Here is a 24,223-nt window from a genome sequence, read left to right on the forward strand (position 1 = left end):
GACCCCCCTTGGGGTCACCATCCATTCTTGATTTCTTGAGTCTCACCCTGCTGGCCCTGTGAAGACAGGCTATTCAGGTTACCTCCACATGAGGCTGAGAGAGATGGCAGCCCTTATGTTTCCCTTACTACCTTTTTGCACCTTGAAAACTGGAGCACTGAGTTTGTGAAGGTCTCCATCAGGAACACAGACATTCATCCATTAAATATTTTTCCCAACAGTTCCATGCAGGGATTCTGTTAGACACTAAAGACCCAAGGGTAGTCCTAAAGGAACTCACAGCCTGGTGTGGCAATCTTCATCCTTAAGTCTGTGGTGGTGGTGGCAATGGTGGCGGTGGCAGTGGTGATGGCAGTGGTGACTTTTGTCCTGTTAAGAATCTGCTAAAAGCTGCAGTCTAGGATGTGCATATGCAGGAAGCCCCTCTTGATAGTCCAAGTCACGTAAACACGCATGCAGAACAGACGTCAGAGCAGATCACTGCAGTACGGCACACATGTGGGCAGTGCTGCAGGGCTGGTCATCCGCGTTAACAAGCAGGAACACAGAGGATGTGACTCCAGGGTGGTGAGCCGGGCAGAGAAGGGAGCAGCACCTGCCCCGCCCCTTCTTGATGTGGGAGTGATCAGTTCCCCAATCCTGAAGAACGTTGTTTCTCTCTGCTCCCAGCCCTCAGGCACTGTACCCCTTTCAGTTACTGCTGCCTTGCAGCTGACACACAGCCAGGAAGACTCCAGCCGGTGCTCAGATAACTCAAGCTATGAGGAACCCTTGTCGCCCATCTCAGCCAGCTCCTCCACCTCCCGACGGCGGCAAGGCCAGAGGGATCTAGAACTCCCTGACATGCACATGCGGGACCTGGTGGGCATGGGACACCACTTCCTACCAAGTGAGCCCACAAAGTGGAACGTAGAAGATGTCTATGAATTCATCCGCTCTCTGCCAGGTAAGTTCCATGGAAACTCTTCACCTGCTGAAATAGCTTGAGTGAGAGGGAGTGGGTGAGCTCGCCTCCCTCCAGGAGGAAGCAGGACCCCAGTGCAGAGGGAGGAACACCAGGCTCCTGCTCTGAGAGCTTATATTCTAGTACAGCAGACTTGACAAAAGACTCCATGACACCCTCTGAAACAGTGGCAGTCTAGGGAGTAGTCTATGAAGTGCATGAGCTTAGAGTTGGCTCTGTCTCTTCCCATTCAGAGTGGGAAGGAAGCCAAGAGAATATAAATATAAACAGAGTGGAAGTGGGCTTTTGCAAGTTGAGAGACTGCCCATGAGAGCAGCTTAAGAGCAAGGACAGAAGTGTATGGTGTGGTGGGCGCTATGTGTAGCCCTTGGCGTGGAGGGCAAGTGGATATGGAGTTGGCATCAAGACTTGCACTTGGAGAGGCAAATTTTCTAGCATTCCAGATTCTTCCAGGGGAACCCTGAAACTTCTTACCTCTCAGCCAGCCTCATACATCTGCTCCCAGGTCAGCAGTGGTGGCGGCCATAAGCCTGTTGCCAGGTGGAGTGTGGTATAGAAACTGATACCATAGAATTGGAGTTCAGACAGAGCTGGGTCCAATTCTAGCACTCTCGGTTAACCTAGTACATTTGTTGTCTGTCACGTACCCTTAAGTTTGTCGTAGCATGGTTACTTTTAGGAAGCCTCTGCTTCCTGTCCCAGGGTCCCCTATGAGTATGCAGTTTTGTGTCAGCCAAGACCAAGGCCACCTGCAGGCTCCTCTGGGGTAATGAGATCTGCATTCCCATGCAGGAAGGGGCTGGCTGTTGTTAGGAGGCCCTACATGGACCTCTTATGGCAGGCATGGCAGCAGGGTTTCCCCACAACTAGTAAATCCTAAAGAAAAATCAGAAGAAACCACCGTGTCCTCTTGGATCTATCCTCAGAAATCACACTCTGCCATTCCTACAGTATCTCAGTGGTCACACAGATAAGCTCTGTCCTTTGGGGAAACCCATAGGCTGGCTTAGTCAGGGTTTCTATTGCTGTAATGAAACACCATGACCAAAAGCAAGTTGGGAAGAAAGGTTTATTTGGCTTATACTTCCATATCACAGCTCATCATTGGAGGAAGTCAGGACAGGAACTCAAACAGGGCCGGAACCTGGAAACAGGAGCTGATGCAGAGGCCATCAAGAGGTGCTGCTTACTAGCTTGCTCCCCATGGCTTGCTCAGCCTACTTTCTTATAGAACCCAGGGCCACTAGCCCAGGGATGGCCTCACCCATAATGGGCTGGGCCCTCCCCCATCTGTCACTAATTAAGAAAATGCCTTACAGGCTTGTGTAGGCAGAGTTTCTCTGTGTCTTGGCAGTTGCTCCCAAATAACAACACAGAAACTTCTTATTAATTAAAAAAGCTCGGCCAATAGCTCAGACTTGTTACTAGCTAACTCCTACAACTTAAATTAACCCATTTATATTCATCTACATCCTGCCACGTGGTGTTACCTCTCTTTCTTCTTGCACATGCTGTTTCCTTTCTGTATCTGGCTGGCAACTCCTCTTTCTCCGCCCTGCTTCTTCCCAGTGTCCTTAGTCTGGTTCTCCTGTCCAGCTATTAGCCACCCAGCTCCTCTATTAAACCAATCACAGCAACATATATTCACACAGTGTAAAGGAATATTCCACATTTCCTCCTTTTTGTCTAATTAAAAAAGGTTTTAACTTTAACACAGTATAAAATTATATACAACAAAAACAGTTATTAAGTAAGAATTGTCGTTACAATATCCAGTCCATTTGTATTTGGCAAATTTAGAGAAAATACTCTATTATTTATCTTTGTGAGTCTAAAGTTTTATACCAATTTACCTTTTATCATAACTAAGGAAAACTTCAACTATGACTATCTAGTCTTCAACTCCATCAAAGACCCCAGAAGGGTGAAATGTTACTAACAACAAGGACATCTGGCTGTCTGGACAGTCACCCAAAGTTCTTTTGTGACATTAGGGCATCCAACTTTGGCCTACAGACTTAATATATCTGACAGATATTTCTGAGAAGCAAGGCATTTTGAAGAACTGTCCTACTTTTGTCTTGGCAAAGTTTGGCAGTCGCTTTTTGCTTCCAGTTTGGACACTATACTGTCAGCAATTGAGGCAAGGGCAGTTTCTTTACCCAAATGGCAAGCTTTTGCCATAAAGAAAGCAAACTCCATTTGTGGTTCTTCTATGCCCATCATCTTCTCTGAAGTAAATTGGTGTTATCAGGAGCAGATGTGTCTCACTGTCATGAAAAGCCTCAAGTTATTAAACATATTAAATGCCATATTCTGTAGGTCTTTGAAGTGTTTGAAGACCATCTATCTAAATACATCTGTGTATGACCTTGAAAACATACCTAACATGACTATAAGTTTAACTATTATAGATGACTATTAATCTGTATTTAATTATACATTATTTTAGATGACTATATTACACATATTATAGATGACTATTAACTTGTATTTAATTATATATTAAATTTTTAAATGAACTGCATACACACAATACCCTAAACAAGAATTGCATACATACAGTATAACAAAATTAATTTTAAATTTCTATCAATAAACCAAAATTCAAACCAATGTAAAATATTTTGAGATTAATGGTTGATTTTGGATTATAGTAGATTCAGTGATCTACCCTTTTTTCCTGTCATTCTTGTATCATATCCCTCTTTTTTTCCTTTAGAAAGAGATTTTTGAATTTAACTCTTTTGTTTAGCCTCTTTTTTAACTATGACCAGTAACAACTTGTAACTAACCCCCCTTAAATGGTATTAAACATCCATAACCAATCTTTTGGGATATGGGTGTTGTTTTTTTCTAGACTGTTTACTGTTGTCTCGGGGCACTGGCATCTTTATGGGACCCTGAGAAAATTTAGGATAATGGTTAAGTCTTGGCTGAAATAGTTTGTGAGGCTGGATCATCTCAGCCAGCAGCTTTGAAGCTGTTCTGGATGCAGAGCTCCAAGGAAACTTCAACAGAGGCATTTTGAAATACTAGATCACCTGGGCCATTTGTTTTCATTGGTATCTGGTCCCCTTACTCTGAAAATACATAAATTTTTAAAGGTAACATACATATCTGCATTAATACAAGTATAGGCTGTGTGTTGTACACAGGTTAGTCAAAGATGATTTTTTATGTTTGAGCAGGTAAAATATATGTTACTTGTTTTGTAGGTTTTTTTTTTTTTTTTTTTTTTAGGTTTCTTTATGTTTGTAGTCAGGATTTTCAGGGAGTCTTCCTCGATCAAATCTGATCCATATCAATCTGTAATGAATCCACAGCCTCTCATTTCCTGTAGAAATAAAAGCATAAGTTCTCTCCCAAAGCAACACATCTTTTGACTTCCATTTTGAAATCAAGATATTTTTAAAATATATAGGTTGGTTTAATCTAGCAGTTTCCATAATCTAATGTTTCTTAACAGTTATCATTCGTTCATTAACAGTCAAAAAATTTAAAGACAGCACAATAATATACAGGATCTAGACTCTGTTTATTTCCCATCATTATGTGGCTTTTTTCTTTCATATTACTTTACTCCCTTTTTAAGGACTTTATTGTTTTAAAACTATATATATTTTTTGTGACTGTCTATACCCTTTTTCTCTTCTCTCTCAAGCCTTTATACATTTTAAACACACTGTAACCCATTTAGAGGTTTTTTTCCATCTAGATCTGTCTTTATTGAGCATCTGTATTGTTTTTGATCAATGAGACAAATCTTAAACTGCTATATTAGTCGCCAGCGAGCTCAGCTTAGTGCATGGCATTGGTGGCTGGCTCTCCCTCCACCTTGGCTCCCTAAGAGCTTAGCTTCATGGCAGAGGTACCAATGGGAGCCACGTTTATCACTCCAGCTGTGGGAATTTGTCGGGTCCACATTGCCACCAAGCAGCATGCCACCTGCTGCTCATGAACCCTATTTAAGTGTTCAGTAGCAGGACCTGTTAAAAGAGCCTTGCTGTGTTTGCTAGCACAAGCCAAGAAGCCGCCTCTTAAAGGAGCCATGCCTCTGTTTGCCACGAGCAAACAGCTACCTGAGAAAAGGCAGTTACCAAGAAGCCACGTTTAACTCCACTTTTATGTGTTTGGAACTCCCCCCCACCTTTTTTTTAAGCTTTCTCAGGTTTTATGCTAATCTTTGTTACTGCACATTTGGGCACTGTTTGTAGGCAGAGTTTCTCTGTGTCTCAGAAGTCACTCCCAAATAACCACATAGAAACTTCTTATTAATTATAAATGCTCGGCAAATAGCTCAAGCTTGTTACTAGCTAACTCTTAGAACTTAAATTAGCCCATTTATATTAATCTACATCCTGCCACGTGGCATAAACTCTCTTTCATCTTGCACATCTTGCTTCCTCTCTGGCTGGCTGGCAACTCCTCTCTCTCTCCACCTTTCTTCCCAGTGTCCTTAGTCTGGTTCTCCCACCTAACCTCATCCTGTCCAGCTTGCCTAGTCAGCTCCTCTATTAAACCAATCACAGCAACAGATATTCACACAGTGTAAAGGAATATTCCACACGCTTGCCTACAGCCTGATCTTCTGGAGGCATTTTCTTGAGTCAGGTCTGGGCATGGAGAGCGTTGGCCCTGCTGTGCAGGTGTGGTTCCCTAGTCTAGAGATCTGAGAACTAAGACAAGTTGTCTCCTGCCCACCACACCCTACGTGTCTAATAGGTAAACTGAGGGAAGAAAGGAACATGCGGGCAGCTCTGACCCACACCAGTCCTGGGCAGCCCTTGTTCTCACCATTTCCTCTGAGGAGTCAAAGCCTGGAGTGACTCTTACCCATCCTTGCTTGGTCCCCCTTCAGAGGAACCCTCCTGTTGTGAAAGGCAGCTGAGTGTTAAGCAACTTAAATTACAGTGCTCACTGTAATTCCTGCTTTTTATTTTCTGTTGCTGCTGAGCTTTTCAGTCTCACCTAGCAATACTTCTGACAATATAATTTTCTTAAAGTCCCTGAGTCTTGTTAGGGTTCATTCGTCAAACAAACAAACAAAAACTCCCAAACCTCTTTCAGATAAGCCTTTCTGTAATGGTGGGCTTCTTCTGGAGCCCTCGGGGTTCCTGGGAGTCCTTTGACTGATCAGACTCTCTGAAGCTGGCCTACAAACCCCACGGAGAGTCCTTCTCCTCCCCAGTATCACGTTACGTCTGCAGGAGCCTGGGGTTTGGTTTGGTTTAGGGGGTGTCTTTTTTTTTATTTGATGGGTTTTTGTTTTGTTTTGTTTTTGTTTTTTGCTTTTGTGTGTATGTGGTTTGTTTGTTTATTTGTTTGTTTGATTGAGACAGGGTTTCTCTGTGTAGCCCTGGCTGCCCTAAGAACTTCCTCTGTAGACCAGGCTAGCCTCAAACTCAGAGATCTGCCAACTTCTGCCTCCTGAGTGCTGGGGTTAAAGGTGTGTGCCACTACCGCCCGGCTGGAAACTGTTTTCTCTTTTTTCTTTTTTCTTTTTTTCTTTTTTGAGACAGAGCCTTTCTGTTAACAGTCCTAGCTGTCCTGGAACTCACTTTGTAGACCAGGTTGGCCTCAAACTCACAGAGATCCGTCTAACTCTGCCTCCCAAATGCTGGGATTAAAGGCGTGCACCACCACCACCTGGCTGGAAACTGTTTTCTAATCCCAATACCATTGGCCATCTGAAAGGCTTAGGGCTTCCTGAACCAGCAGATACCACTTTTTCTTTCCTTTTCCTTCCTCTTCCTTCCAACAAGAAGCCAGGCAGCACCTTCACCCTTCCGCCTGAAGATGTCTTTAGACCACTCAGCTCACAGGGAACTTAACACTTCTCATCCCCAGCTGAGTGCTGTTAAACTTGCTGCCTCCTAGCAGAACGCAGTTGAATCTCAGTCCTTCCAGCCCCCTGTAGTAGTTCCATCTCTCTCCTGTAAGTTTCCAGCAGTGTCCTCCTGGGCTGTGGGACTCTTTCTCAGGATCCCAGATCACCTTAGGCAGTCACTGTTACTCTGTGTCCTATATGCTGCTGGCCCGGGTACAAGGCCATCCCTGCATGTTCAAAGTTTTTTAATGTCTCACCTCTCTCCAAGGCATCAAAATCTGTATCATCAATATATTGTTATAAGACAGATCACTCCAGAACTTATCCTTAAACAGTAGTGACTCATTCATTTCTCACCGTTGTGGGGTCAGGCATTTGCAGTTGCTCAGCTGTGGCTCCAGTTGAGGACTCGAACAGAGTCTCACTGAGGAAGTCAGCCAGAGCAGCAACATCTGTGGCCAGGGCTGGCGTCCACTTCCGAGGAGCTCAGTCCCATAACAACAGGCCTCTACTGCTGTCCACCAGCATCTCTCCAGAGGTGGCTGATGGAGCCTTCTGACGTGGTAATCAGTTGGCTCCAAACTAACTTACATGCAAGGGTAAGGGAAAAGCTGCAGTCCTTTCTGTGAAGCCTCAGCAGCCACATGCTTGCCCTCTGTACCAACCCCACACCTACGACAGTGGTTAGTGGAGGGAGAGGTGTGCCCAAGGAAGGCCACATCTTAACTTCCTGGCTCCATCGTTTAGCCTCTCAGGCTGAAAGCCAAGAACAGCAGCAGCACTGCCCTCGAGGTACCTTGTGAGGCTCCCCGAGCCAGGGCTTGTCTCTGACCTGCTGCTGTTGTCCATGCTCTTCCTCAGGGTGCCAGGAGATCGCAGAGGAGTTCCGTGCCCAGGAGATTGACGGACAAGCCCTGCTGCTGCTCAAGGAGGACCACCTGATGAGTGCCATGAACATCAAGCTGGGGCCTGCCCTCAAGATCTATGCACGCATCAGCATGCTCAAGGACTCCTAGAGTCTCTGCCGCCCGCCCGCCCGCCCGTGCACCACCGGGCAGCCAGGGTTCCAGCCCCAGGTGGGCGCCGCCTCCTGATGGAGCAGAGCCACACAGACATTCCTGAGGCGCCCAAGATAGGGCCAGTTGTAGGAAAGGGGCTCTCCCTAGGGGTGCAGCTGTGAGGAGGTCTGAGTGCCTCTTCAGTGGCTCTCAGGGGCCATTTCTGTGGGAAGGGGAGAGAGGTAGGTGGTACAGAAGACGGGGCTTTGCGCTTGTAAATACTTATAGCACTGGCTTCCTCCAAAGTCCCAATGTTCTAGCCCCCCTCTAATCCTTTCTCTGTCCCCCGTTTCCAGGGGGTTTATGGTCAGGGCTCCCCAACCTGAGTTGGGTTACTTCCAAGGGCAGCCAGCAGGCCTGGACAGAGGTCTTGAAAGCCCTTGCCTTCTCTCCCTTCCCCCTTCTTTCTCCAGGCCTGGTTAACCTTCCGTTGGCAGCTTCTCCCCCTTCAGCCTGTTTCCATAGCATCCAGGGGTTCTACCCTTGTACCCTCTGCAGGTGGAGGGAGAGAAGCTGGGCCCAGTGTGGCCATGCCTGCTGGCACAGACGCCTTAACGCTGTGTGTGTGACTGTGTGACTGGGAGCCTGGAGTGACAGGCGTGAGCTGCCCTCTGGCATCTCCAGGTGTTTTGTAGCAAACAACCACTCAGTGCTTTGTCCTGGGCTCCACTCAGCCTGAGGCTGGGGGATGGAAGGAAAGGGCAGACCCCGAGAGTTGGAGATTAGAGGCCCCCTCCAGATGGCAGGAGATTCCTGGGAAGGTCTCCTCACACCAAACTGGCAGTGTGTCCTGCTGGCTGGCAAAAAAACATAGGAAGTTACAGGGGCTATAAAAACTATGTGGCCCAAAGCCTGAGCTTCCCGTGACTTTAGCTGCCTGCCTGCCTGCCCCTTACACACACACCCCCGCCCGGGAAGGAGTGTGTGACTGAAGACTGGCTGGAGGCACTGTGGGAGCAGCCTTTGGCTTTCCACTTCCACACTCGCTTGTAAAACTTGTATAGCAGTAACAGCTACCTAAGGAAGGGCCGGGGCCGCCTCTGACTTGCCCTGTCCTTACCAACTCTGGGAAGTCAGACTCTTCCTGGGAGGGGCAGGCACTTTCTCAGCTTGCTCTGCCCCCTTCCCCATACCCCCAGGCAGGGTTGGAAATGAAGGACTTTTTTAACCTTTTTGTTTTGTTTTTAAAAAATAAATCTTTAAAATCTGTCTGTTCTGTGGCTTTCTCCCAGGGATGCCTGTGTGCCTGAATTTTTGTTCATGGGTGAGGAAAAGAATGGGACCTGGGTTGGGGAAGGATGGCTGCCTTAACTGGGCAACATAGCCATTTCACCTGGCTAGGACTGGGTCATTTCATTGCCCTCACCCCAAACCAACACCCCTCAAAGTGAAAATGCAGGGCCTCTTCAGCTCTGAGCCTCCCTCCCTAGCTGCTTTTCCACCAACGTCGTCAGTGACCCTTGAACCAGAACCCAGGCTCTCCGCCTCCAGCTGATGCATCATCTGCTGGAGCTGCTCTGTGTGCATAAGATCTCGGGACTTGGGGACAGCTTTGTTCACTCAGCACTTGCCAAGCACTGTATGCTAATCACACAATAGAGGAATAGGGAGGGAAGGGACATCTACGTCTTTCAAAGGGGAAAGACAGCAGGTAGTATCTGATTATAAAATAATAATGGTAGTATATGTAAGGGCACAGCGAGGGGCGGATGAGATGAAGGCTGGCCAGACTGAGGGAAAGCAGCCAGCTGGGAGCTGGGGTTGGCTGTGTGCCCTTGCTGAGGATGACAGCCCAGGGCTTGCCTAGTGTAAGGTGCAGCCTGTCACTAAGCTATAGTCGGCTAGACTTTTCTTAAGCCCACCAGAACCTCTACAGGGAGACTGCACGTGATAATTTGAGAATCAGTACTCCTAAGTTGATGACTGTACGCGAGGGGTACCTGCTAAAATGTCATTTCCTCCTGGAAGAGACACCAGTTAATCCTCCAGGGAGACCCAAGTCCTGGAAAGGTGGGTGTCCGAGGAGTGGGACAGTTAGGGAAGCTGATGGGGAATGTACTCAAGAGAGCCCTCTGCCTGTCCATTTGCTTTCTGCAAGCTGTGTACAGAGGCAGCCTGGATGGCCAGTCTTACCACTTGGACCCATTTTCCTTGGAAAAAAAAGTACCAGGATGCTGTGAAATAGTGCTTTTGTACACTGGTTTAGTGAAACAGATTGGCCAGGAACCAGACAGGAAGTATAGGTGGGATAAGCAGCCAAGGAGAATGCTGGGAAGAGGAAGGCTGGTGTTTTCCTAAGCGGTGGTTTATAGGTGGCCCCCGATAGTTACGAGGATGACCTTTTGAAGGTAATTCCAGTTGGGTGGCTATTTCCCTCACAGCAGTAGAGTTTTCACCTTTGGAAGGTGCCGATTCTTAGGTTTTCTTGTTTAATAAGATGCATGTACAGGACGTGAACATTGAAGGCATCTGCTCTACACTAACAGTTTTCTGTCTGCTGGACAGACACCAGGACAGTTCTGGGGACTGTTGGCTGCAGTATGTGCCGATAACGGGTAGCAGTATTTGACAGTGCCTGTCATTAGGCACAGTGTTACCGGGTCACCCAGGAGAGATGCTCACTTCCTGGTTAGGGCTGGCCTCGGTGGCAGAGCACTTTCCTAGCAGGCAGAAAGCCCTGTGTTCAGTCCCCAGCACTGCACCAAACCAAACCAAGCACCTCTCAGAATAGATCTGTACTGTCAGTGAAGTGACCACCTACAACTGGATGGTATGCCAGGACTGAGGAAAGGAAGTTCATAGTGATCACCTGAACAAGTGAGAATTCATGTGACAACATTTAGCTGGTGACAGTTGCTATTCAGTGACGACCTTGCAAACATCCAGTCCTAGAGCAGACTTTGTCCTCGAAGAGAGGAAGGTTATGTAGTCCTTGTCCAGGTAACAGTTATTTAATGTTTGTGTGAAGTTGCTCTTTTTAAAAAGCTCTGAATTCTGTGTGCAGGTAGGACAGCTGCCTGCTCCTGCCCCGCCTGGTCCGCAGCAGCTCAGACCCAAGTAAAGTTTTCTTTATATTAGTTATAGCTTTCTTATTATTTTTTATTTTTATTAGACAAAAAAGGGGAAATGTGGTGATATTTTATTTGTGCCGAAATGTGATATTTTATTTGTATGTTAATAAAGCATGCCTGGAGATCAAGGGGGAAAAGGCCAGCTATTTTTAAGTAAACATGGAAGTCAGGCAATGGTAGCACACGTTGTTAATCTGATCACTTGGTAGGCAGGGTCTCAGTGTGTTCAAGGACACACTAGGGAACAGAGCCAAGCGTGGTGACAAACGCCTTTAATTCCAGTACCAACCATAGAGACCTGGAGGTCTGTACAGACAGGCAGTGACAAGGAAGTGAGGTAGCTGGGCTAAGAGCCAATGAGAGGAGACACTGCCAGCTGCTGCCATGAGAAGCAAGATGTAAAGATACCAGTGAGCCACGAGCCATGTAGCAAAATATGGATTTATAGAAATGGGTTAATTTAAGATGTAAGATCTAGCTAGCGAGAAGCCTGAGCCAACGGGCCATACAGTTGATAATTAATATAAGCCTCTCTGTGTTCATTTGGGTCTGAGCAGCTGTGGGACCATGAGGACATGGCAGGCCAGGACACAGAAAATGTTCCGGTTACACCAGGTCTCACTCAAGTTTGCTTTTAAGTACATGATAGAGAGGAAGCCAAGGCTACTCAGAAATTAGTGAATTTGAGTCAGCTGAGTTGTCCATCACTTCAGGTGAAAGGACCTAACATATCTCACGGTTCGTTTTTGTGTTTTGAGAGAAGGTTTCATGTAGTCTCAGCTGGTCTGGACTTAGCCTCCTGAGTGCTAGGATTACAGGGCTGAGCACACTCCTGGCTGCTACTGTAAATTTGGAGGTTATGTTCTTAAATATGTAACTATTCCTGGTATTGACGCTACATAGACTTTCACAAATGTTTGATCATGACCCACAGTTTAAAAAACTGTTTCTGCCAGGGTGATGGTGCACACTTTTAATCCCAGCACTCAGGAGGCAGAGGCAGACAGATCTCTGAGTTAAAGGCCAGCCTGGTCTACAGAGCGAGTTCCTGGACAGCCAGGGCTTTCCAGAGAAACCCTGTCTTGGAAAAAAAAAATACTGCCAGTGTAAGCTACACAGCCATGATCTTCTGTGACTTAACCTGGGGACAGGCATGTTTCTGGGGAGGCAAAGGGATCTATGAGGAGTGAAGCTGCCCAAAGTCACAGTGCCCAGTGCTCTTTTGCTCAGTGCCTTAAAGGACTTTTCCTGGGTGGGGGATGCAGTACCCTGGTTCTAGACCCTCCCAGAAATAAGTCACAAAGGAGGAAACCTGCCTCACATCTTCCCATGGGTCAGTCTGACCTCACTCCTCCACTCTCTTCTAAATGATTGGTCCCAAAGGGATTGCTAGCCCCACCCCACCCTAGGATCTGTGGCAACCCTCACCTCCAAGTTCCTGAGTTTATTGATAGTCCGACCTAAATTGCTTCTGGGGGTGTGGCTTGGGAGGCAGGAAGAAACTGCTTTGTCCCCATACCTTGTCACTTTTACTGCGGATGTCATTTCTTCCACCTCTCCGGCATGAAAAGATTTCACGACAACTGACTTCTCCCAATGGCTCTCAAGGGACTCAGGTGAGTGGGCTCAGGGCCTGCCAGGTGGGTTGTACAAGTATAAACCACAGGCTGATTGACCCAAGAGGGGTTCAGCCAGGTGGCAGAATTGCTGAGGGAAAATGTGGCGCCAAGAACAAGAGGTGGCCTGGTGGTGGTGGCAGAGGTGGTGGCGCACACCTGTAATCCCAGCACTCAGGAGGCAGAGGCAGGTGGATCTCTGAGTTCGGGGCCAGCCTGGTCTGCAGAGCGAGTTCCAGGACAGCCAGAGCTACACATACAAAAACCCTGTCTCGAAAAGGGGGGTGGGGAGGAGGGGAGGGGAGGGAGGAAAGAGAGGGACGCTATGGAGAGCTCCTCTTCCTTTGTCCCCTGGGTGAGGCAGAAAGCTAGGACCCAAGGCTGCACTCCCCCCTGTATCTGAGAACTCTCTTGAAGGCAGGGAAAGGGGCGAAGGAACGGGGCTTAATGAGCTGGAGCCCACAGGTCCTTCAGCAAAATCTGACCAGGAAATGTCAGGAATAGGTCACACAGGCACTCTAGAGTAAAGCTCTAAACTGGTGCCCAAGAGGGGAAGGATGGTCGATCTCTAACAGTCATCCCACCCCATTCTGGGTCCCAGCACCCTCCCTCACCTAGCCGTGTGGTCCAACTTGAGCCACTCAGGGCCAGCTCTGCCTAGATGCCCAGACTAAGGTCCAGTGCCCAAGATCATCGTTGGTTTCCCTACTCTGGTGTGTGAGAAGACAGCGGAGGTGACTGGCTAAGGATTCGGGACAGCCACTGGGGACAAGGAAGTCCGTGCCAGCTTTTCCTTGCTTCAGGGCAAGTGTAGCAGGCTGCCAGGGTTCAGAGGGCTGCAGAGAGTGGGAAGGGGCAGGCTTCTCGGGAACCACACTAGCTGGAGACATGCCAGTCAGAGGACGCAGGGACCTTTGTGAGAGGACCTGGGGGTCACACTGGGTAGGTCAAGGCTCAGCCCCAGCACTTACAGCCACTTCCCCGAGTGGAATGGTTTAACCTGAAACCCAGTCTCCGCGCTGATGGAGTGAGAACAATCCAGGTTCCTCTCCAGGCACTGTGGTCAGACTTCACCAAGACCTGGGGGTGTTCTCTGCAGAGTTTCTGGCCCCATCAGTGCCCAGGATTAGGAATAGGCACAGACTTGACTCCCGGAGCAAATGGAGTTTTAGGCAAAGGAGTAACCATGAGTTGGGGAAAGAGAGTAAAGTCACAATTCATTACTTCATTCAGTGTTAAAGTCACAATTCATTACTTCATTCACTTCTAACAACTGATGTTAATGCCGCCAATTATGAAGCAGGTTCTGGGACTTGTACCAAGACTCTAAAGTCTGCTAGGGCAACGAAGAGTTTCTGAGGCAGACATTAAGCAGGAGGTAAAGGGGTGGTTTGGTGAAGGTAGAGCTGTAGGAAGGGGGACCAGATGTCAAGGACAAGTGACAAAAGGTGGGGAAAGTGGTCTGCTAAGGACAGGGGTGACAATCCCAGTGAGTCACAGAAACCTAGGGAACTCAATGGTGGGGGCACAAAGGTGGAACCCAGCAGCCTGGATGGGAAGTTGCTACACAAATCCAGATGTGAAACAGTGGGGCAGAGAGGATGGAGCAGGTGGGTGCCTGTAAGCAGTAGAACCTGGAGACCACCATCGTTAAGGAGAAAGGGGTTCTAGAGCCACAGGAGCACACGTGGAAGATGGGCAGGAACACGCAAACTGCAGATGAGATGCTGTGAGGTTAAAGTATGTGGGGGACATCCGGGCAGACACAGCAATCTAGGGGATACACGATACCTATGGCCACTGCTCAACCAGCAGGCTGGAAGTACAGCATGTTCCGTTACAGAAGTTATACTCATCAACAGTGGGGCAAAGCCTTATTGCAGGGTTGGACACAGCTGAAGGACACTGAGTCAAGAACAATTTTAAAAGGCCCCGCCTCTCTCCCTGGAACTTTTTGACCCCCATCACCAATCTGGTGTGTCCCCCTAAATTCACCTATGTAATCCGTACATGACAGCCACCAGCAGCCTGTGGCTATTGACCCCCCCCAAAGTGTGCTGTGTTAAGTCAAAAACAGAAATTAGATTTAGTATTTAGACTTAGAAAAAACAGGCAAGGAAATGTGTCAATTTTCATACTGGTCACATATTAAAAGGACATTTTGGATATGTTGGCATAGATCAAAATATTGTTAAAAATTAATTTCATCTGCTTTGCTTTTTTAACATGGCTACTATAAAATGTAAAATCTCCCATGTGGATCACATTTGATCCTAGCGAGTTTTGCTGTCTTAGCATTCCCCAGTAAACACTAATGCAGCTCTTACGGATGCCATGCCTGTCGGCACATGGACACACTGGGAGAGAGACCTGTGTGGTTGATATATTGTGCACCCCAATAAACTTATGTGGGGATCAGAGAACAGAACAGCCACTAGATTATCCATAGAGGTTAGGCAGTGGTAGCATATGCCTTTAATCCCAGCATTCAGGAAGCAGAAATCCATCCAAATCTCTGTGAATTCAAGGCCACACTGGGAACAGCCAGGCATGGTGACACACACCCTTGATCCCAGCACTTGAGATCTCATGTCTTTGTTTGGGAAGGACACACGCCTTTAATCCCAGGAAGTGATGGCAGGGCACAGAAAGGTGTATAAGACGTGAGGTTGAGGAACTAGAGGCTTTTAAGCGTTTCAGTTGAGACCCTCAGGAGTGAGGACTCAGAGGCTTTCAGTCTGAGGATTCATGGAAACAGGATCGGCTGAGGAGTTGGCGAGGTGAGGTTGGCTGTGGCTCGCTCTGTTTCTCTGATCTTTCAGCATTCACCCCAATACCTGGCTTGAGGGTTTTTTTGTTGTTGTTGTTTATAAGACTGTTTAGCAATTCATCTTACAGACCTGCCTCTCCATGGAGTTCTGGTCTGCTCTCTGTTCCAGTGTGCAAGCATCACTGAAGCTTCTCACCAGCCACACTGACCTCCGCTGTGAGACACACAGAGTGCGTCCCCCCAGTCCATGCTGGGCTCCTTATGTCCATCTCTTCTTTTTGTCCTATAGCTTTCTATTAGTCTTTTAGTTTTTTCAGCTAGCATACAGCATATCAGGTTTCACGATGGTGCTCTCGGACAGACCTGTCACCATATTTCACTTCCATCTTCTCTCCTCTCTCAGTCCCCTTCCTCCCTCCAAATACACACTTCCTTTTGCTTTTCTTTTTGTTTAAAGACTTATTCTTTTATTAAAAAAATTATTACGTGTGTGTGTGTGTGTGTGTGAGTGTGTCTGCACGAGTGTGCTATAGTGCATATGTGGAGGTCAGAGGACAGACGTAGGGAGTCAGTTCTCTCAGCTCCTTCTTCAGGGGTCCTGGACACTGAACGCGTCATCAGTCAGGCTCCCCAGCAAGCACTGCCGCCCGTCCGCCAGGCACCACGTGCTTTTTCAAGTCCTGCTAGAACATCCTTGGACTGCCTGCTGTGTGGACTGGAGATCCAGCCACAGGAAGGGAGTGAGGGTGACGCAGGTGTGCACCACAGTGCACAGGCCACGTTTGGAAGGCTCCTTCAGCCCTGCTAAGAGATGTGGGCTTTATCTTGCAGTTAGCCAGAGGTGTTCTATCCCTTCATTTAAAAATCAACGCAGTTTTATGAAGACCTGAATTTGATTCCAGAACCCACTTTAAAAAAAAAAAAGCCAGGTGTTAGCCAGATGTGGCAGCAGCTGTCAAAGGAAACTGTCTCCATCAACTGCAAATCTTTGACTTCTTCAGCTTCCATCTGTCTACTCTTTAGAGCCCAGCCTTAGGAAAATAGCCCATATCCCTCCACGCCTTTTTATTACAAGCTCCCACTTACATCAGCTTCCACCCTGTCACCTGCCGCAGACAGACCCAGCACTCAATGCCTGGACTGGCCTCCTCCACCTCTGTGCTCTTTCCCATGACACTCCTGCCCTCCTGGTGAACCCCAGAACTCTCTGGTGAGCTCCAGGCCTTACCCCCAACCAGACAGATACAAATGCTCTTGGATCCAAATACAGACATCTCTGCCATCGACGACCACACCCTGCCCATTCTTCAGCCTTCCACTACTTGTTCCTCCCCACTCAGCCACCAACCTCTGCCTCACACTCCAATAGCTCCTGGCGCCTAACTGGATTTCTAGTCGTGACCTCCCACCCAGCCACCATGTCGAGGTCCAAAGTTCAATCTGAGTAATTTCATTTTTTTTCCAAATGGAGTTACGCTAACACCCTCTCACAAGACCTTTCTATAATGGGAGTTCCCTGGGTGCACCGGTGTTTCCTTATTGGAGGCTGCCCTTCCCAAACATCCCTATCTAAAAGTTCTCTGAAGCTGGTTTACAGGTCCACTCCTCCAGGATGTCCCGGAAAGCCTCCTGACTTCCTCCTTCGCCTCCCAAGCTGATGTACCACACCCTGACTAGTCCTTGTGTGTAGCCTCTTCCCAGGGTTCACTGTGCAGAGCTCTGTTCTCACTCCACCTTCCTCCATGTGACCACATCATCCTCACCTCCCATCCTGAGGACGGCTTTTCCCACTGTCTCACTCACCCTGACATCTTGGACCCAGCACAAAGCTTGGTGCCACACTGTGACCAAAATATAATGCCAAGAGCACAGCCAAGCAGACACTGACCAACATCTTGACCTGGGGCTGTCAACCCACGGGTACTGAAAGCTAAGTAGCTCTCCCAAAGCCCAGGACTCCAGCAGCAAGCCAGGAGCCCCCCTTTCTCACACGGTATGCTGGCAGCCTGGCTATTTTTATCATAGCTTTTTTTTTTTTTGTAATCATTTTATAAACAAAACCTGCTACTGGGTTCTAATTTGTATTTCTTTGCCTAGTAGTAAGGCTGAACATTTTTCCATGTATTTGACTACTAAATGCATTTTTCCCCTTTGGGGATTTAGCTGCTGATGTGGCACAAACCTTGCTACCAGAGGTTGGTCTTTTAGGAGATGGTTCTGGGGGTTGAATGGGGATTGAGCTGGCCAGGGTCACATGGAGGCTACAGAAAACAGGAAGGACAGAGACAAAGAGGCCAAGGGAAGCCAACCTGGGGACTACCACGGTAGGTGAGCATGGGGCGGGGGTGGGGGTGGGGGTGGGGCTGCATGCAGGTAAGAGGGTACCCACACCTGCTTTGAGCAAATCCTAGGTTCATAGGTATGGAGCCATTCCAAGTGATAAGGGAAGCTGATAGAGGTGGCCTTCCTGAAAGAGGCCATAGAAACTGGCAGAGGAGTTACAGGGCAGGCAGAGACCAGAGATAAGAGATTATCAAAAGAGACCATAAGTAGGAAGCTTTATCAGTGTGTGCCCTTAGCAGCTGAAGTTCAGTGAATTCTGGTCATCTAGCTGATATTGACTCCAAGTTCAGGTTCAGCCTCTGAGGATGCTATTCTCATTACTTCATCTCACAAATGAAGACTGATGCCCAGAGGGCCAGCCTTGCTAGTAAAAGGTGACCAGAGTTCCAAACAGGCACCAGGTCCCCATATGTGTTCTTTCCTATGGGGCTCTTACAGAAGACAGCTAACCATGAACAAATCTCAATGCCCAATCCCTCCAAGCCAGGACCTTTGAGCTTGGTGGGAGGAATAGTAGCCCAGGGAGAACAGGCCACCACTGACATGCCCCCCCCCCCCGCCCCCGGCCTCTCCACTACCAAACCACAAATTCTTTTCTCCTCTTGGACTTTCACCCCACAAGATCAGCCTCACCCTAACTCATTAAGCACAGCAAGCCTGAATGCTACTATTCTCCAAGCCCACCTAACTCCCACCCTGCCACACTGCTGTCCAAACCAAAATCCAGACTCAGCGCTCCTTAGATCCTGCTAGGCAGATGAGCTTCTTCAACCTAAGGCATGAGGGGCAGCTGGAGAAGAGGTGAGAGCTTCTTTAAGTACTGAGATGAAGCACGGGGGGGGGGGGGGGGGGGGGGAGGGCTGCAGCTCAATGATAGTATGCTATCTAATGTGTGAGGCCCTGGGTTTGATCCCCAGCTCTGTAAAGACATGTTTAAACTCTGAGATATAATATGTGTTATATATTATCAGAAAGATACAATAGTCAGCAATACCTGCAAGGCCTAGGACAGACTGTCCGCTGTGCCGCCGTCTGTGGGGGAGTCAGAGGAGGAAGGGGCTGTGATATCTGTATGTGCCTTCTCTGCACAGACCATCTCTGGAAGTATGCCTGAGACACTGATACCATTGGCCACCTCCACACAGAACTGCAAAGGCTTTGTACCAGGCAAACTCTTGAATCCTTTCTGAATGTCTGTGCTGTGTGACTAGAACAATAGGTTCCTACTCAGAAATCCAATGAAGCAGGAAAATTAGGCAATGATTTCTCCTGTGAAGTACGTCACTGAAGCCCTCCCACTCCCACCACCCCAGGGCCAAGAAGAGACTCCTGTGGCAGCTCCTCCTGTTTGCATTCAGCGTCTTAGGCCTGTACCTATACGGGCTCCGTATTGCCAGGTACTCCCCCAGGGCCAGGGTTAAAGAGCATCTTTCCAGGGGCCTCCTAGAGGGAAGAAAGGTGGTAGCTGGCTTAGCCTGGGCAAATGTTCTACTGACTCTCCTCACCAAACAAGGAACATGCCAAATGCCCCTTCCTGTTTATCGCACATACAGGTACCTAGAAGGCTTAGTCCCCATGGGCATCTGCCCCACAGCCACAAGGCTGAGGGACAACTTCACAGGTGTCCTGCAGCACTGGTAAGCACCCCCATTCTCCCACTCAGAATGTCCACAAACTATACAGGTCTGCCCCAGGGCTCTGCTCTCTTCCACCCACACCCAGGCATTCTGTCTTTGGGAAGCCAGGAGCTCTACCAGGTCACACATCCCCCAGTCTGTGTTTGGTTGGTTCTAAGCTAGGGGTTCTTAGGGACAGGTCTGTGGGTCCCTAGCGCCGAGCAATGGGGACGTGGCAATGAGCAGGTGTCAAGCTGTTGGGTGGACAGAACTGTCTTTCCTGCTCCTCGTGCTCATGACCAGGGCCCGACCTGAAGTCCTGACCTGTACCTCTTGGAGAGCGCCAATTATTTGGGATGGCATCTTTGACCCACATGAAGCCAAGCAAGAGGCGAGACGGCAGAACCTCACCATTGGACTGACTGTCTTTGCTGTAGGCAGGTAAGGCCCAGGGAGGGGACCGTGCTTCTAGGCAGTGAGCAGGAGGGCGTGCACAGGGGTTCATGGAGGCACAGGAACTCCTAGCGCAGCTACAGGCTGCACCCATTGTTTCAGACCCTTGGGAGAGCACAAAGGCACGTCTCCTGTCTCCTTCTTCCAGGACAGCAATGCCAGAGTGCCCCCAGCCCAGTAGCCAGGGCTCAGAACTACTCCTAAAAAGGAACATGCCTGGGGTAGGTCTGGCACACACGGAGACACAGGGTTTGTAGTGAGGACAAAAAAGATCTTCTCGGGCTAATGAGGAGAAAAGGAAGCTAGCCTCTGGCCAAAGGAAGGGACTCAGGGTAGGTGATGCAGGAGAAGTGAGGCTTTGCCAGGGAAGGCTGATGGAGAGAAGGGCTGGGAGCTCAGGAATTTAGAACGGGGTGACTCCAGGCTAGGTAAAGAAGGACAACGAGCGTGGGTGGACTTGCAGAGTGACAGAACAGGCAATTGCCAGATCACAGAGCTGAGTGAGGTGGGACTCTTTGTGGGTGAAAGAGAAGGGTAAGCGAGCTGGATGAATGAGGGTCTCACACAGGGACACAGTCCGGGTGACCATGGAGCAGCCACAGAAGCAGGTAACTGAGGAGGACAAAATCGTGGCAGGTGAGGCTCACAAAGGATGGGCCTCAGCTGTAGGAGGAGCTGGGAAGGTGGAAGGGACATTGCCTTCCCACTGTGGGTAGGAGGGACAGTCCACAGTGGTGCAAAGGAGACTCCTGGCTGCGTGTGGAACCGGACCTACAACCCTAAGTCACAGAGCAGTGGAGTGCAGGGTAGGTTGGGGAGTGGGCCAGCCTCCTGTGGTCTAAAATGAGAATGCCCACCCAGGAAGAAAAACCCAAAAACCTGGGCAAAGAATTCTGGGCCACTGGATGTCCCAGAAAACTGTTCAAGGTTTCTCTAACTGCATCCCAAACCCCACATATAAGGGAGAGAAAGCCTCTGGAGTCATTGCAACCCAAGGTGACTGAAAGATCCACGGGGCTGGCCCAAGGGCAAGGAAGGGGATAGACGGCTGGACCGCTTAGTCTGTGGCAGCTCCTCCAGCCTCTGTGCCTGCAGCCATTAGGGGACCAAGAGAATGCTCTAGGGGCCAGAGGCTCCAGAAAGAGAGGTTTCAGGACCCCTTCCTGGTGTGAATCCTACACTCTGAGATGCTGACCTGTGAGTCCAGATGTCCACAGGTCCACCAGAAGCAGAGCATAGGCAAGTCAAGAGTCTGGCCCCCAACTCCAAGCTGTAGGCTTGATTACTAGTCCTTCAAACTTCTGGTTGGTGTCCCAGGTTACCAGGGATGCAAACTCTCAGTATTCTGAGCACTCTGCTTGTCTGTGTAAAGAATGGCCACAAACATTATGGCTTAAAATAAATTGCTACAGTCAGGAATTCAGGACCTCCCAGGAAGGGCTCCACACCGCCAGCTGTCTGAGTCTCAACAGAAAGATGAACAACTAAAGACACACCGATTCCTCTCACTCCAAACAAGCTCCCTCCATGGCTGGCTTGGGCTTTATATTAATTTACATTTCTATTGCTGTGATAGCATCATGACTAAAAACAATTTGGAGAGGAAAGGGTTTATTTCATCTTACTTCAGTTCGAAAGGACCAGGAAAAGAAGTCAGGGCAGGAACCTGGAGGCAGGAACTGAAGCAGAGACCATGGAGGAGTGCTGCTTACTGCCTTGGTCCCCACAGACTTGCTCAGCCTGCTGTCTTATACACCCCAGGACCACCCGCCCAGGGATGGACCCACCTGGAGTCGGCTAGGCCCTCCCACATCTTTGCCTACAGCCCAATCTGATGGAGGCATTTTCTCAATTGAGGTTTCCTCTTCCCAGATGACCCTGACTTGTGTCAAGTTGACAAAAAACCTAAACAGCACAGGCTTCCTTGCATCATAGCAGTCTCTGGTCCTGGGACCCCCTTCCACAAAGCTCAGAGTACTGCAAACACTTCCTGTTCTCCAAGGATGGCCCAGCATTCCCAGTACTGTCTGGGTCAGAGGAGTCAGAACAAGTCGGTACTCAAGGGAACAGGACAGGGCAACTCTTCCCTTCCAGAAGTGATAGACAGCTTTCAGTCCCCTTTAATCCACCATTCCAAGGCTGGAGATCGGGGTTTGCTCGGCCCGGTGTGGGCAGGGGTGGAGGATGGCAGGACTAACTCTGGCCTGACCGCCTGGCAGGTACCTGGAGAAGTACCTGGAACAGTTCCTGGAATCTGCCGAGCAGCACTTCATGGTGGGTCAGAGCGTGGTGTACTACGTGTTCACTGATCGCCCGGAAGCAGTGCCCTACATAGGGCTGGGTCAGGGTCGCCTGCTGCGGGTGGAACCGGTACTGCGAGAGAGCCGCTGGCAGGACGTGTCCATGGCGCGCATGCGCACGCTACACGAGGCTCTGGGAGGGCAGCTGGGGCAGGAAGCTGACTATGTGTTTTGCCTGGACGTAGACCAGCACTTCATCGGTAACTTCGGGCCCGAGGCGCTGTCTGATTTGGTGGCGCAGCTGCACGCCTGGCACTACCGCTGGCCGCGGTGGCTGCTGCCCTACGAGCGGGACAAGCGATCGGCTGCCGCGCTGGGGTTGGGAGAGGGCGACTTCTACTACCACGCGGCGGTGTTCGGGGGCAGTGTGGCGGCGCTGCGCAAGCTGACGGCCCACTGTGCGCTTGGCCAGCAGCGGGACCGTGAGCGCGGCATCGAGGCGCTCTGGCACGACGAGAGCCACCTCAACAAGTTCTTCTGGCTGTACAAGCCCACCAAGCTGCTGTCGCCTGAGTTCTGCTGGGACCAGAAAATTGGCTGGAAGCCAGAGATCCACTACCCTCGCCTGCTCTGGGAACCCAAGGAGTATGCGCTGGTGCGAAACTAGCACGCTCCCTTGGGCGGGCCGGGCGCAGGAGCATCTTCGGCACTGCGGGTGTGGAGTGGGGATCGCATGATGTTTCAAGACCATGAAGCCAGCTGGAGGCCGGTTACAGTGCCCCCTGGAAGGGGGACTGTGGAGCTCAGAGGTCTTCAAAAGAGGTTCCTGTTCCTGGGACCTGTAGACTCTGTTAACCAATCAGCTGGCTGGAGAATCCCTTTGCTCTAACCAGATGCAAATTATGGAAAGGCGAGAGGAAGCTCTTCCGGAGCTTACTTTGGCAACTCTTGTGTGGCAGGTGTTTGTCAGCATCAACAGCAAGCAGGTGGGGGTCGCAAGGGGCGCTTTCTGGTGTTAAAATTTTCGCCTGTCTTAGTCCTTGGCAGGAGCTGACGTTAAAGCTTCTGCGTGGTCCTAGATATCAGGGGGATTCCCCAGACCTTGACAGTGCTTACAGCCACTGAGCCTTCAGTATCTGAGGCTCGACAGCTGTCTGGAAGCATTCCTGTGACCAGGGCCTTCAGTTTCTCTTCTCTTGGTCCTCAGCTCCTCCTCCTCCTCTCTGCCTCCGCGGTTCATCTTGTTCATGCTCCGGCCCCTCTTGTTCAACGGCCTCTTCCTCCTCCATCAACAGGCTGCTGGCTTCCCACTTCTGCAGCTTGCCTGGCTGACCCAGTGAGCACTTCTCCTTGGGCTCCCAAGCAGCTGGCTCCCTTGTCGCTGGTGTGGCGTGGCCTGCTGACCGCTCAGCTACCTGTAACCGCTCCTTTCATCTCCACTGATCTGCGGGGCGCTATGCTAACACGTCCTTCATGCTACTAGGTCACCCCTCACTCTTAAACATTGGCAAGACCATTCAAGAGAAGCCCTCTATGGGCCTAACAGTGCAATGTCAGGGAAGCAGAATGGGAGTGTCGTCTTCCCCGCCCCCACCCCCACTGGCTCACTAAGAGCAGCTGAACATCTAGTTCCATATAGGATAAATAATAGGATAAAAGGGTAGATTACTGAATTTATTCTGAAAAGAAAAAGGGGAAGATATAGAAATGATAAGATAAAAGGTAGATTACTGAATCTACTCTGAAAAGAAAAAAGAGAGAATATGGATATGATAAGATAAAAAAGGTAGATTATTGAACCTACTTTTAAAAGGCAACTACTAGTTTTAAATATTTTACACTGGATTGGATTTTTGTATATTGTATACAAATTTTGTATTGGACTCACCCAAATAGGATAAATAATGAAATTTTTTGTCTAAATTTGTCAAATGTTAATGGACTGGACATTGTTAATATAATTCTTGACTGCATATATTGTATATACTTATTGTACTTATTGTATATAGTTTTTCTTATATTTATAACTTTTTTATTTTAGACAAAAAAAGGGGAAATGTGTTGATATTTTGTTTGAACTCTAACAAATAAAACTTATTTGGGGATCAGAGGACAGAGCCAGCCACTAGATTAGACATAGAGGCCAGACATTGGTGGCATACACCTATCACTTGTGAGGCAGAGATCTGGATCTCTGTGAGTTCAAGGTCACACTGGAAACAGAGCCAGGCAGTGGTGGCACACACCTTTAATCCCAGGATT

At 49.0% G+C, this 24,223-nt stretch overlaps 2 protein-coding genes across 3 annotated transcripts in view; both read left to right on the forward strand.

Annotated features, from left to right (window-relative positions):
• Window positions 1-8,716, forward strand: part of Phc2 (polyhomeotic homolog 2) — a 71,341-nt gene extending 62,625 nt beyond the window's left edge. Inside the window, exons 8-9 of the mRNA XM_059255885.1 lie at window positions 670-946; window positions 7,656-8,716. Of these exons, the coding sequence (XP_059111868.1) occupies window positions 670-946; window positions 7,656-7,810 (432 nt within the window). The 3' untranslated portion in view covers window positions 7,811-8,716. The remainder of the gene's footprint in view (window positions 1-669; window positions 947-7,655) is intronic.
• Window positions 8,717-12,519: 3,803 nt separating this feature from the next.
• Window positions 12,520-23,846, forward strand: A3galt2 (alpha 1,3-galactosyltransferase 2). Of its 2 annotated transcripts, none has more exons than XM_059256136.1 (5): window positions 12,520-12,539; window positions 18,966-19,049; window positions 19,206-19,289; window positions 19,572-19,709; window positions 21,941-23,846. In XM_059256136.1, the coding sequence occupies exons 1-5, from the start codon at window positions 12,520-12,522 to the stop codon at window positions 22,626-22,628; spliced, it is 1,014 nt and encodes a 337-aa protein (XP_059112119.1). In that variant the 3' UTR covers window positions 22,629-23,846. The 2 variants fall into 2 exon arrangements, with proteins under 2 accessions (XP_059112119.1, XP_059112118.1); XM_059256135.1 differs by lacking the exon at window positions 12,520-12,539 and adding an exon at window positions 17,521-17,633.
• The last annotated feature ends 377 nt before the right edge of the window (window positions 23,847-24,223 follow it).

This window comes from Peromyscus eremicus, chromosome 2 (assembly GCF_949786415.1).
Source record: "Peromyscus eremicus chromosome 2, PerEre_H2_v1, whole genome shotgun sequence".
Taxonomy (NCBI): domain Eukaryota; kingdom Metazoa; phylum Chordata; class Mammalia; order Rodentia; family Cricetidae; genus Peromyscus; species Peromyscus eremicus.